The 14,755-nt window shown below is 36.3% G+C and overlaps 1 protein-coding gene across 2 annotated transcripts in view; it reads left to right on the forward strand.

Moving 5' to 3' along the window:
- LOC109408212 (TRPL translocation defect protein 14) overlaps window positions 1-14,755 on the forward strand; it is a 49,519-nt gene that overhangs the window by 22,175 nt on the left and 12,589 nt on the right. The window contains exons 4-6 of one of the 2 annotated variants that reach the window (XM_019681459.4): window positions 1,746-1,783; window positions 2,868-2,905; window positions 12,770-12,895. In XM_019681459.4, the coding sequence (XP_019537004.1) occupies window positions 1,746-1,783; window positions 2,868-2,905; window positions 12,770-12,895 (202 nt within the window). The remainder of the gene's footprint in view (window positions 1-1,745; window positions 1,784-2,867; window positions 2,906-12,769; window positions 12,896-14,755) is intronic. The other variant, XM_019681461.3, reaches the window with a different exon arrangement.

A 14,755-nucleotide genomic window follows, 5' to 3' on the forward strand; every position in this document is an offset into this window, starting at 1 on the left:
CCTCTCTTCGTCTTCTTTCAATCGCATACTAGCCTCCGGACGATTATGCAGCTGACTGTGGCCTTTGGCTATGAATTAACTTCGCAGTTATCTTGTTCCGGACAATGTCCGAGAAACTCGCATACAAGCATACGACAGCAATGTCTTGGAGATCCGGTCCGTTACTTCAAACTTCGCTAAGCACATCCGCCACATCCTTTGGCTTCCAAGAACAGACGCAGTTTTAAAAGTGTTCTCCACTTCCACGTATGTAGCTGTATGGTGCAGCAGACTGGATCACTTTCATATGAACCTTGCGAACTTCCATAATGGTCTCGGATCCAAGCGAACGACGTTTGTTGCAACGTCTTCTACATTGCTTAGTAAATTTAAGGCCGCACGGGACGACGTGTAATTTTTCCTATCTTCCCTCTCTTTCTAACAATTTGCCTCGCGATTTTGAAGAAGCAAATATCAATTTCCACTGCACTGACGTAGCTGAAACTTTAGTCGATTGTGCACCACAAGTGAGCAAATGAACGATCAAATTTCTAGTCAATAATATGAAGTAGAAGTTTAGATTTGCATCTTACTAACAACAGAGCAATGGCGGACGATTCAACCATCGTCCCGTCCGGCCTTAACCGAACCAGAGTGCATACATGTATTTTCCCTTGTAGTCTTCACAGACCGTACAAGGCATGTTTTTTCAAAAGCTTCCCTGGTGACGGATGTTGTATCATTAATGCCATCATCTAAATCTTTTGGAATGCCATTGCATGGTGAGAAACCATGAAATTTTACAGCTTAAATGAGTAAACAGATCTCAGTTTGTAGATCGGCAAAATTGGCGAAGTATCATTCAAACGTTCAAAATACCACGAAGGTTGGGCGATTGCTTATGTTAAGTATAATCGAATATCTGTGCTGTCGTGTGCAGTAGTACAGTGCTGGAGACTCCCCTACATGTAGGGGATTGTTCGTAATGCGGCAAATAAGCCGAACAATAGACGTATTTTTGGTTGAATTTCCATACAGATCGATCAATTGTGGTAGCACATACGTCACGGGCAGTTAATTCAGAGACAAGTGTAGCAACGATTGCGTTGTTGACAAGCATACATGCTTGAGGCATGACACGCGAGTTTGCCATTTCATGTTTACTGAAAGTAGCAAACACCGGGTTCACTAGGTTACCAAAATACAATTCACCATGAATATCAATTGGCACTTTTCGAAGGTAGTCCGTGAGATTTACCTTAAATATTCGAAAAAGAGTGAAAATTACATTTCTTGTGCAACTGGTCTAGCGGCACAAGTTGTTCATATACCATATTCTCAGGTTCAGCTTCTTAAATAAGCTGCTGTAGGTGGTTGAATTTAGATATGCCGAAAAGACATTTTAAACACTGCATATAACATTAGCGGCGATATAACAAAATCGATATCGAATTATGAACGTCAAGTGCAAAACGCATAAGGCAAGAACAGATAGGTGATAATAAACTAATATTAAGTTGTTTTATTCATAATCCCACCCACGAGAAAAGAAAGTAATATTGATGACCTTCGTACTGACCTAAACAGCCCACCAAATCCTTTGAAACAGTGAAGTGTCCTTCTATGCAGAATGAAATACGAACGAACACAGTCTAATTAGAAATCCGGTGAAATTTTGTTATCCAGCTTTCCGAAAGTAGAGTAGATACAACAGCAACAATAGAGAGTTCTATAGAATATTTTGTTCGATTTGTTAATTTTTACAGGTGTTTCGAGTGCCTGAAACGGCCACTGTACTCCTCAGGTACGATTTCATAATACCTGTGAACATGATTAGTACATAGTAGAATTGTGAATCAATTTGGATTTTTTTGTCGCAAATAGTATCATTTTTTCAGTTTTTCTCGTGACGAACACATTTAATCATAACGTTTATTCCATACATCAAGATTTTGTACAGTTAAGTCTAGAATAGAAGTTTGAATATTTGTTATGATTGAACAGATGACAGCTATGAAACATTCATTGATTACACCGAACTATTTCTTTACATGTATGTGAATACTTTATTTTTGGATTCTCCTCTTTAACGCATCAATTTGTATTGTTTTGTTGAATTCGTCTGTTTATAAGAACATTCACATGAGTTTCTCGACGTTATTCAGCTTGGTAATGCCAATTTATTTACTTGAAATCGAAATTTTCCCTCCATACTGCAATTGTGACGTAATCAATGAATTCAGATTTGGTTTAACTATAACAAATCGATTGTAACATGTGCTGACGGTGAACTATCGGCATAATCTTTGGCTGGACTTGTATACTAAATCCATAAAGTGTTTCCTAAAATGTCTTCGTCTCGTATTATTCCATTGCAGCAAATATGTATTTTTTTGTTCGTTATGTAAAGAATGAATCAGTCACTACTACTAAATGTTCGTTTCACAATAATTTCATATAGTAGAATATGTACTTTCGCTTTAGTAAATTATCAAAATGCACATAAAATATAATATTTCTGACAAACATTTGTTTTGCATATAAATTTAAGGAGACACTTCGCTATAAATAATATCTTTCATAGCTGTCATTTCGTCACTATTCAGAGCAATACATAGCAATCAGCTTCCACAATTTATATGTTTGTCAAAATGATTAGATTATTTACATACAACAGTGTTGTGTGATTCTTTTGTCCAAAACAGACGCATGATTTCCAGTGTATTGCTCAAATTCTGAAATTTGTAAGCTCGGTTTCGATAGTTTGTTGTTACTCAATTCTGCATATTCATAATTCTAATGTTCACATTTGTTTATATAATCGTATTTCAAATGAAACTTGCCCATTAAATTAATGATAAGGTACCGACTGTCGTTTCCATTTGCAGTGGTGGAATCAAGTTTTCAGACCTGACAGCAGATGAAGGTGAGAGTGATAGTTTTGTTGTTTTATGTGGGACTAATTAGACATTTTCATTGCATTTAATCCATTCATTTGTTGTTTGTTTTTCTCACGCACAGATCATTAAACGCATGCTTTTGCTTCATTAATTTATTTATACCACAACTTTTCATACACATTATTCTTACTTGTTAAATGATTTAGATTATACTATTTTATAAAACTTTTATTTATTTTATAAACTTTATTATTTATTATATTAGCCACCGTAATCTTACGTAACTCCAATAACTATTTCGGTTCCTTGTACCGTTTATCCCATTTGTTTTGCATGGTGTGAACGGAATTAGTATCCAAAAATGTTTGGAATTAGGTTTATTTCTTCACTAAGACACGAAGTTAAATTCAAATCAGGTTTTTATTGTTAATACGCCACTGCAATAATTAGTGTAAACTAGAATTTCTAGTTTACTATTTACAACCAAGTGAAGAACACTTTAATAGTTATAATTAATCCACCCTTGACTATTGTTATGTGATCCTTCACTGCCCCCACTCGCATAAAAGAGCCATCTTTGCAGAGTTTCTTATTCATGTGGGTCATTTATGCGAGTGGGGAAACTGCTTGCTAGAGATGCTTAGGGATTGATGACGATCTTTATTCCACCATCCTCGTTATCTTATTTTATCGTTATCGTTAAAATCCCTCGAGGAATGCAAAAAAAACGAGAAGAATCTTTAAAGGGACCACAGCAAAAATCCTGACATGAATAATTGAAAAACTCCCGCAAGATTCCATGAAGGAATCTTTAAAGGAATAGAAGGAAGAATCCCTGAAGCAATCCTAGCAGGAGGATTCCTTTACAAAATCCCGGAAGGGATCTTTGAAGGTATTTTAGCAGTTAGCCCTGAAGAAATGCTTACTAGAACATTTGTCAGTTCAAGATTTTCTAAAGCAATCCCGGCAGAAATTCCTGAAGGGATTCCGGGAGGATTTCCTAAAGGAATTCTGGGAGTCATATCTAGTAGAATCCTGAGAGGAATCTCAGCTGGAAGCTTGCCTGGAAGAATCACAGAAAAATTCCCGGGAGGAATTACTGGAGAAATCCCGAGAGAAATCCATGAAAAAAAAATCCGAGAAGAAACTTTCTAGGAATACCAGCAGGAATCGCGGCACGAATACCTGAAAGAATTACATGTTCTACTCATCAAGCCCGATCAATAGATACCCATATTGCATGGTATCATAGCCTGTACCAATTATGGCACTACCTAAGGAAAACTATTTATACAATAATAACGAGAAGACCAAAGAATGTCAACAATATGTTAAAAGATAGTTTAGTTTCCATACTTTACAGGAAAAATATAGAAACGGAGCCAAAACTTCTTTTAGTATTTATTACAGCCTGTGCCAATGATAGGAACCCTGTACCAGTTATGGCTACATTTTTTTACTTCGGTTCCTTTTCGCACTATTTGCATGCATTCCTTATGGGATTAGCCATAACTGGTACACTATGGCGATATTAGGTGCAAGGAAGCCGAAATTTTAAGGAAAATGATTTATTTCTACCATAATTTGAGCAAAATGTAGAGTTTAAATGAGTGCAACCATCTTTTGTGAACGTCATCTGTTGTTCACAATTTTTTTCTTATTGATTTACATCGTTAAAGGGTGAATATCAACTATGGCGAATAATTGGTACTATAGCCATAATTGGTACACTTACCCTACCAGCAGGAATCGCGGCACGAATACCTGAAAGAATTACATGTTCTACTCATCAAGCCCGATCAATAGATACCCATATTGCATGGTATCATAGCTCAAACCACCATTCCGTTGGCCGCCGTTTTGGATTATGGTCCACCATCCTGAATTATGGTCCATCATATTGGATTTCAAAATGGTGTCAAAGGCCCATATAGCCGAGGCGGTAAACGCACGGGTATTCAGCATGACCATGCTGAGGGTGACGGGTTCGATTCCCGGTCGGTCCAGGATCTTTTCGTAAAGGAAATTTCCTTGACTTCCTTGGGCATAGAGTATCTTCGTGCCTGCCACACGATATACACATGCAAAATGGTCATTGGCAGAGGAAGCTCTCAGTTAATAACTGTAGAAGTGCTGAGAAGCAGGCTTTGTCCCTGTGAGGACGTTACGCCAAGAAGAGGAGAGAGGAGGATGGTGTCAAATATCGATTTTTGACTTCTACTCATTAAGCCCGATCGATCGATACCTTTATCAAATATTATAAAATAACATACTTAACCCTCGAGTGATGATTATGTTTTACATGTTACACGTTGAAAAAATCTCGCTTTTTGTCCTCAGCATTAGCGTGGTGCTGGCCAACCGCGTGAGTTACGGAAGGTTAAACATTTTTGCCTATATTACATGGTATTATAGCTCAAACAATCATTTTATAGTTGCCATCTTGGGTTTCAAAATGGCTTCGGATATTTAGTTCTACCCATTAAGCCCGATCAATACACAAATTTGATTGAAATTGTTTGACGCATTCCAGAGTTATACCGAAACATACATACATATAAACATACAAATAGACACATACACATATAAATATACAAGCATATAAACAATCAAACATACATACATTGACTTTTGTATGTATTGATTAACAACTCTGCCGAAGACATGAACAAGAACTAAATTATTACCATTGTCAAAATTCCACGGAAATAAATTTCTTTCGCATTGGAAATGAAGCTTGTAGATCGTGACAATATGTAATCTTTGCAGCATTATTTACGTCACCTAGTGAACCATTCGCAAACTATATTGTCCACTATGAACAGGGTATGGATGTGGAAAACATCTTCCCTGAAAAAAGTATTCTAAAATTTTGCCTGATTCTGGAGATATTCACATAAAAAAGCTGTCTTATTTATAGGAAGCTGGGCGTTCGGGGCATCTGTTTTATAAATATATGACGCTGGGCCGATGTGGGTCATCACGGGTACATAACACCTTGGCATTGGAATCTATCCATTTTTGCTTTACGCGATGATCATAAACTAGCAGCCATCGCAATATTCTCTCTTCATCTGGGCCTAAGACCTGTCGCTCAAGGACTCAATAGTTTCAAGATCTTTCGGACATACAAATTTAGAGATTCATCAATCATTGTTAGCGGAGTTACACAATACCACACCATATAGGAATGCAAAATTGTCAATGGGAGGTTTCTTCTCAGTTTGGTGCTTATGATGTAACCAACCCCCCCGAAACTTGACAGATGAACTCAGTTTCGCGTACCTACTTGCAAATCGCAGATGTCGCTACTGTACGTAAACAACGGGTGCATCCTTCACTGACGCAACGATTTTTGTACATGCGAAAACCACCACGAAAGGTTGAAGTTAACAAGAGGCTAGCGTTTCGTATCAAAAGGAAGTATTCAACAGAAGCAGAAACTAATGTTTATTAAATTCAAATGAATTCGATTATCCTTTTCATTGTTATAAGAAATGTAATAAAGGCACATATTTAATCGGTCGTGCAATAAATATTTGAAAAAATATTTTTAACCTCTATGCTCGCCTCTATGTTAGCTTTGTGATCAGATATATCATTCTATACAACGGTTAGGGTAAGTGTGCCCATCGTTGTGGTATTAAGGTAAATTCATTTTAAAAACAATGATCGTACCATCTAATGAAGGGTTGCAAAACGTTAGTTGGTAGTTTTCTATCCAAATTTGCTTGGAAAAATATAAAAACTATCGTTTCTCTCTGTTTTCGATCATAAATCGCTTACCACAACAATAGGCACACTGTTCCTATCATGGAGGTAAAATTTAATTTTGGTTCCTATTGTTGCGGTATCCCGTTGAAATCATATGGGATACCGCAATAATAGGAACACTACCGCAACAATAGGAACACAGCATTAAAAAATTTAAGGAAAATATTTTTTTAAAATAGGTTTTTGGGCAAATCTTAAGCAGACAAATGGTGCAATCTCATAATTTAAGCATAATACATCTATTAAAAATGCCTTTTGGTAACATTTCAGTCGAAAAAGTGCTCAATTGGCACTACCGCAACATTAGGTACTACCACAACGAAGGGAACAATTACCCTACATGTCTTGTAGTTTATCGAAGCTTGAAATTCACGGAGAAAAAAATAAAGTCAAGTCAATCATATCTCGGTCCCAATCAAGCATATTTATGCACTGACTTTTATATGATCCCTTCTTGAGATTGTATCACGCATAATATAATAGGCATTAGCGGAGCCAGCTTTTTCTCTTTTCTTACTCACTCTCCTAAACATACACGAGAAAGAGCGGGATGAAAGAGGGGGCAAGCTGCCTCCTCTTCTATCTTTCTCTCTCTCGTGTATATTTAGGAGAGTGGGTAAGAAAAAAGAAAGTGCTGGCTCCGCGACTGATAATAGGTAAATCCAACGGAAGCTAATGATCCCTCCGCATCTGGTGGCAGGAATGAGAACCCTATGAAAAAACGCGGCTCCACCAAAATTTCACATGACGCAGCATAGGCAAAGTGCACTTTTTTCACTTTTTCATATCGAATTCCGCATCGTAGAGCAGTGTTGCAAAAAATCAATTCATTCATTTGACCACTAACCAACCAATCTGTTCGATCATTGTTCCTTCTAGTTATGTTCAAAACGATTTCATTCAATAAGAGCACCTATCAAATGAGAAGCGAATCCTTGTCAATTGAATAAATTGTCACTCGAATGAGTAGCTTAACTCGAAACACGAAAAACCCCGAAAAAATCCGCCAGACTGAAAAAATGTCGAATGTCGGGTCAAAGTCGGGTCAATTTTTATCGAATGTTGGGCCACTGTTGGACCAACATCGATCAACTATTGGGTCTAAGTTGGGTTTGGTGGCCAAAATAAAAATAGGTGAATGATAGGTTGATGTCGGGTTTGACGTCATCAACGATGGTAAAAGCTTTGAACCTACAACACCACACATTTATGCTTCTAGCTGGGGCTCAATTGCATGATATGTGCCTTGACTGAGGCTGGAGCTGATGTCAATTGAATGATCAGAGGCTATTCAATTGATATTCCGATAGTAAATGGAAAAATGAGTGGTTACCATTCTCAATTTCAGCTTTAAATGTCGGTTGATACTGACATTTCGCACCACTGTCGTAGAGAAATAAACGAGCACTTTTTGGAAAGAAAATTAAATTCTCTTTCAGGTGCGCTTTGATCCGGTAGGTACTTACGAACAATTTGTGTGATTAATTTGAGGAGCTCTTGCTATGCCTCCGGCGGGCGATCTTCCGGATTTTTTGTTAGCTGGCCAATCCGGTGTCTGTCGGCGTGGGCATCAAGAATGATGATAATGGAAGCCATTGCAAATGGAAAATAGCAACTTCTAGAGCAAAAAATGAGTAAAATTTGACGACAAAAAATTGACCTTTTTATGTAAACAAACGATTTTCTCCTTATCTCACTCAGCGCCTCTACAATGGGGGACCATTCGGATTCACCTATAGGTCGAAGAATGTTGGAAGCTTATGGTTAATATGGTTGACCATCAACTTAAGAGTAGAAATAACTATATCGGATGATTGGTTTAAGCATACACAGAAATTTGAACACATTTTATAATTGTTTTATTTCTTAAATCATTAAAAGCTTCAAATTAAGGATAAACTTTAATATATTAGTAGTATTCTAGTGCAATGTATCCTAAATGGAACATATTTCACTAAAATACCACCATTATAAAAACGTTTAGGTACTGTAATAGAGAGAACTTTTTCCTTGGATATTACGACTTCATTATCACAAGTCCGACGCCGTTCGTTCAAACCTGCGATGTACTTTGTTCGGTCCGCATGACATATGGAAGATTTTACTTCTTCGCGTTTGCTGCAAATTGCGATGGAAATTTCATACCCGTTGGCTGGAAACGAAATTTATGACAATATACTAATAAAAGAAAAGAAAAACTTAACTCACAAACTATTCGATGCTCGTAAATCCAAGGAAACTATAAGAATTCAACAAAATCCTGAAACTGTCACCGCCGTAATGAACAATTTCTTTGTGACTGAGGAGACAACATTCTGAGGATTCAAGTAATGACAAGCATGCTAGGTTTAAGAATTTGATGTTTGATTTTCAATGACGTTGCTTCAAACGTAACATATGCTCGGAGTAAACATCAAATTATAGTGAAACAACCATTTGAAGCAGTTATACCAATATTCCGAAGTTTGGGAGAACTATAGAATAAGTTATATCAGCCAGACAACATTTCTGTCCGTGTTGTCGAAGCGCTACAAATGCTTAATTAACGATCAGAGACAAACAGGCATACACATATGGTACAAAACAGACTACAAATGTCTTTTTCGTTGAACTTTTAAGCACATTGATCTTCTTATTATTTCTATTTATATCATAATGGACTTTGACATAAATTTAACTTATCTACACTTTTTGGATAAAACTATATTGTTATTACGATATCGACGGTCCAAAAGTAATTTATAAAGCGACAACGTAAAACACTGTGATTTAATCCAATATTTGTTGTATTGCAAGATTTAATCCACGCTGATAAGAATTCGTCAAGCATAGAAGTCTTTTCGCTACACATGCATACTGATTCCTGGTTGGGTGGAATTATGAGGTTGCAGTACCTAGTAAAGTACCGTGATTTCGGGTGAAATTGATCACTTTTCACAGTTTTTGGCTTCTAATTTTTGAATAGTTATCGATATGGTCAAACTCAATGCTTTAAAACAAGTACGACCACGGGTTTCATCAGTCAACGAGGTTGAAACTTTAACTGCAAATCATTTTATTGCAATAAATACCATTTAAAATAAAATAATCAGAAATTATACTTTCGGGTGGAAATGATTAGTCAGTGAAATGTTTTTTTAAGTGCTGAAAATAAATTTTCCATCTGAATCAACCACCCTTCAATGCGAAAAGCTTTGTAAAACTTATACATGTTAAGAAAATTCTAAATTATTTAAGTTTAAAGTTTAATCAATCTACAGAAAACGCCTAAAAGTATGCAATTTTCATACTAAAAAAGCCATTACTTTAGCAAAAGTACATTTTTATGCATACATATCAATATTTATAGAACTTCTGATGATGAAATCGGGTTTAGCGAACACTTGGCAGCTATAAACATTCATTCGAATATTTATTCCATATGCGATACAGCTATGGTAGCAAAAGTTTTAAAGTGTCTTTGAAATTCGCCAAAAACCCAGTTTCGGAAAATATTAAATTTAATTCAGAAATATGTGACTAACTAGCAGTAAAACATGTAAACCCATCATTCAATAACCCCTCAGCCAGATGATGGTAATTTTCTACAAATTATTTTAAGTTCAAAGTTTTATTTTTGACAAATAAAAATTGCCCTCGTGTCGATCAATTTTACCCTACTGATCAATTTCACCCGAAATCACGGTAGGTTTATAAATGCTAGTTTCAAAAGTTCGGTGGGCTTGCCTGAAACTCCATAAAAGTATGAAACAACTTATTAAATGAAATGGAAATATGTAATTGTTGTCGTGAATTTGTCCTTTTTCGATTACTGAACGGAACTTCATTTATCTGCATCCAGTACCTAAGAGTGGGATGGGATAACTACCAGCTTCCCTATTTTGACGAGCTCATATAAACAGGCTACACAGCAGGCGTCGGACTTGTCCAGACACGGTTGTTATCTTTATCTAAAACATTTTGGAAATACGATCGATACATACCATACGATTCAAATGTTTACCATAAACATTCAAGTTATCGTGCTGTTATAGGGATAGCTCTGAGGCAAGCAAATAAAAACTGCGACTGATGAGCGAAGACGACACGACAAAACGTTAATTGCGCTTTGGCACGCACGTGATATTGTATTGTCTTCGTGAAAGGAACAGTTCTGTGCAGGCAAGATGGGTCATCAACATGACAAACAAATTAAGCAAGACAGCAATTATTAAAAATTCAATGCCATCAATTTTAATCGGGCACCTTATGTCCAAAGTTGTGCTCTCGGTTATTCAAGTAGGATGAGCATGTAGGTAGGATGTTCATAGAAGTGAAAACTGAACTATATATTATATCTCATATTGGTTTTGTGAATTTCACCGAAATCATTCTTTTTAATTAATTTCACGTCGACTTCAAAAGTAGCATAAAAAATATTTAATTTATTTCTAGTACAAGCAGAATATTTGTGTGTACGTTATATCAAAGAGTAGGGTATCGCGCTACTTGGGCGGTGGCTTCTATATTCGTCTGTTTTCCACTATAACTCAGTCAATTTTGAACCAATTGACTTGAAATGTTGTGCACGGATAGATACTATACCTATCTCACCACATTCCAAAAGTTGTGTCAATTGGTTCAAATTTGGCTGAGTTACAGTGGAAAACAGACGAATATAGAAGCCACCGCCCAAGTAGCGCGATTCCCTATCTGTTTAAGTTTGGAAAGCTTTGAACCCGGGGAGAAGATAGCGTTGATGGACGTATTTACTTGCTTTAATCGCAAAGTGCAACCGTAGACCATTTAGTTATTCTTTTTAATATTTTTCTCTTATTAAATTGAGGTGGTTAGAAGCAAAGGACTGTTAGTGCCAAAAACCCAATTTCGAGTAAATGAGGTTTAAAGTTTTCCAACAATTTTTCACCCCATACAGAACATATGAAGTTTCAAAATCGACCCATTTTTTTCCGATTTATTGTATTTTTTTCTAATCGACGTAAAGATAATCTTAAAAAAGTTCCTAATAGCTTGGAATTTGAATAATTTTATGATATTCTCAGCACAAAATTGACAAAATGGTCACTTACACCCCTCAATTACACAATGAGTATATTGGCTTTGATTACGTATCTAATTACAGAATTTTCAAACTCATAGCAATCAGAAGATAGGATGACAAAGGGTATTATGAGCGGGTTTGTTCTCTTCGTCATGGAGGGTTTTTGTCGAACAAATTAACTGAAAATTGGTAGTATAAACCGCCCATGGCGAAGAGAACAAAACGGCAGAAAATACGTAAGTTCCCCTAATAGGGTATCGCGCCACTTGGGCGGTGGCTTCTATATTCATCTGTTTTCCACTATAACTCAGTCAATTTTGAACCAATTGACTTGAAATGTTGTACACGGGTAGATACTATACCTATCTCACCACATTCCAAAAGTTGTGTCAATTGATTCAAATTTGACTGAGTTATAGTGGAAAACAGACGAATATAGTAACCACCGCCCAAGTGGCGCGATTATTTTTTGTTCATTGATAATCAAAATAAGCTCAAAAGGTCACGTTAAAAGCTATTTTGTAAAGTTAATAGTGATCTTAATATGATCAAACGTAGTAATGTATGCGAACAACATTTAACATGATTGAGTTCAAAAGTTTGATCAAATTTGAAAGTTTACCCGAAACAAATTTATAAGTGAGATCGAAAATATTTCAAATCTGTTTGTAAATTGAGAGTATAGTTGTCATAGTGTTATCGCGACCTGCTTTAAATAGCTTTGCTGTGCAAAATCACGAAACATGACTAAACAAAGTTTTTCATAATTGAAAAGAAATAATCAGTGCTTATGGTCAAACTAAAACGCTTCATAATGCTCCATTCCATTTGAATTAGGGTATGATTTATATGGGAGAGTGTTGATGTAATTTTTTGCGTTATCATACATATAATTATCATATCAAAAACTAGTTGTAAACATACAAACAGAACAAAAAAACCATAAACATACAACAAATAAGTCACACCCTAATCATTTGGACAATCACACCTGTATGTGCTCAAAAATGTGATAAAAACCCGTTTTAAAATATTGAAACTATATCCAATAACAATGTAATCAATATACCTCAAGTACCCCAAAAAGCCAGTGACCACCGAACGGTTTTCAAAGACGGTATTCCGGAGCACAGTGTCGATAAAACAGCGTCCTGTCCCCGGTGTTTGGCCGCTGCTGCCGATAAGCCCAATGGTAGTGAGGGTGAGTCTTCAAATGGCGCATTTAATACTATAGGAACGGGGCACTCAGAGATGTCCAGTTGTGATGTTGTTGCCGATGGTGTGATGTTTCAGCTAATTCCTATCGTGCTTTTATTATTAATTAACAAGTCTTTGCCTGCGTATCATAGCTGCGTCGCCTCACAGTTCTCATTTTAACTGACCTTCATCCTTCGCAAGAATTCGCACGCGCAGTGTCATGTGTGTGAGACTTTTATGAAGATTTGTTACTTTGTCCAATGCTGTCAGAACAGAAGTTCATTATCATTTCCGAGATGTGATCTAGTCGGAATTAATACCAATCGTCATGTATTGTGCAATTAACGCTTCAGCCTATATTTTGGATGTTAAATTGTTCAGTTAAATAAGAAATGTTTTTATGCCGCAATACTATACCTAAAAAGATGTATAAATCTAAGTGGTTGACAATCCACAAATTTCACAAGAAAGATTTCAGAGACAATTTTTGTTAAAACTGCAAAGCTGTTAACAACGGGCATGTGGTCACCGGCATCAACGCCAGTCAGATTTCGCATCGTGAACTTGGTTGAATAACTCAACCTCCCAGCAATGACATACGCTTTTTATCGCATTGCACTGCATTTACCAGTATCTGGGAGAGGAAACGATAACATTTCAGGGAAAGACCCTTTACAGTTGTGAGTCGGTTGCACTGAGAGCGCGTGAGCTAACACGTGACTGTGACTATATACATTCGCAAGGTTGACACAGATAGATACCAATTGATTACTGGTCAACGACAATTACAAATATCACTGTGTAATCGATCGATCAATTTGATTAGTTTATGTAATATTATTCCATCAAGCTTACCTAATATGTTTAACTACATTCATTTTTTTTTGCAACAGTCTTGAAACGTCCAATATACAGTTTCTTACCGATTTTGGCAACACCCGTTTTTACCTACTCCCGATTTTGGCAACACCCGCTTTTGGCAACATTTCCCGATTTTGGCAACATTTTTTTTGATGATGATTAACCTGGGCTTGTTAGGGGAATATCTGTAAATAAAAAGAAAATCGCGTTAAGTACTGTTCCTTTGAATTCCACTAAGAATTTGCATCCTTTGACAGATACGTATTTCGACCTCAACTGTAAGGTCGTCTTCAGTGTCTTGTACTTGACTCGAGTCGAGTCGAGTCAAGTACAAGACACTGAAGACGACCTTACAGTTGAGGTCGAAATACGTATCTGTCAAAGGATGCAAATTCTTAGTGGAATTCAAAGGAACAGTACTTAACGCGATTTTCTTTTTATTTAACATTTTTTTACCGAATTTTGTATCGATTTTGGCAACAGAAAATTTTGACCAAAAATTTTTACCGAAAAATCGTTTGTTTTTGTAAATGTATTAATATTATTCAAAAAATCAAAATTCATTAAATTTTCCAAAATCAACAATTTTACAAATCATGACGTAATTTATGAACGTCACCTACAGGGATCGTTTTATAACTTGTGAATAGACCATATTTAAAATATAAGCCAAATTTGGCAACACCCCAATTTGACAACATAAAATTCACCTCGTGTTGCCAAAATCGGTAAGAAACTGTACTATCAAAATTCAGAATGGTTGAGGGGTTTTAAAAGATGCTCGATCTTTAACGGAGCCCGTAGCGTGGGTAGATCGCCTTTTTGGGTTGCGTTGCGGTGATAGATCTACCAAACCGAAATTTAGTGTCGTCCTATTTTTCAATTTTGGAATATGTGTTCTGGTAATTCAAGGAATCATAGTATTTAGTCCTTAATACTGGTGTTTTGGTGACTTCCAGTTTTTGAATAAAACTTAATTTACTGAAACTGAATTAGATCTAAA

This window comes from Aedes albopictus, chromosome 2, assembly GCF_035046485.1.
Source record: "Aedes albopictus strain Foshan chromosome 2, AalbF5, whole genome shotgun sequence".
Lineage (NCBI taxonomy): Eukaryota > Metazoa > Arthropoda > Insecta > Diptera > Culicidae > Aedes > Aedes albopictus.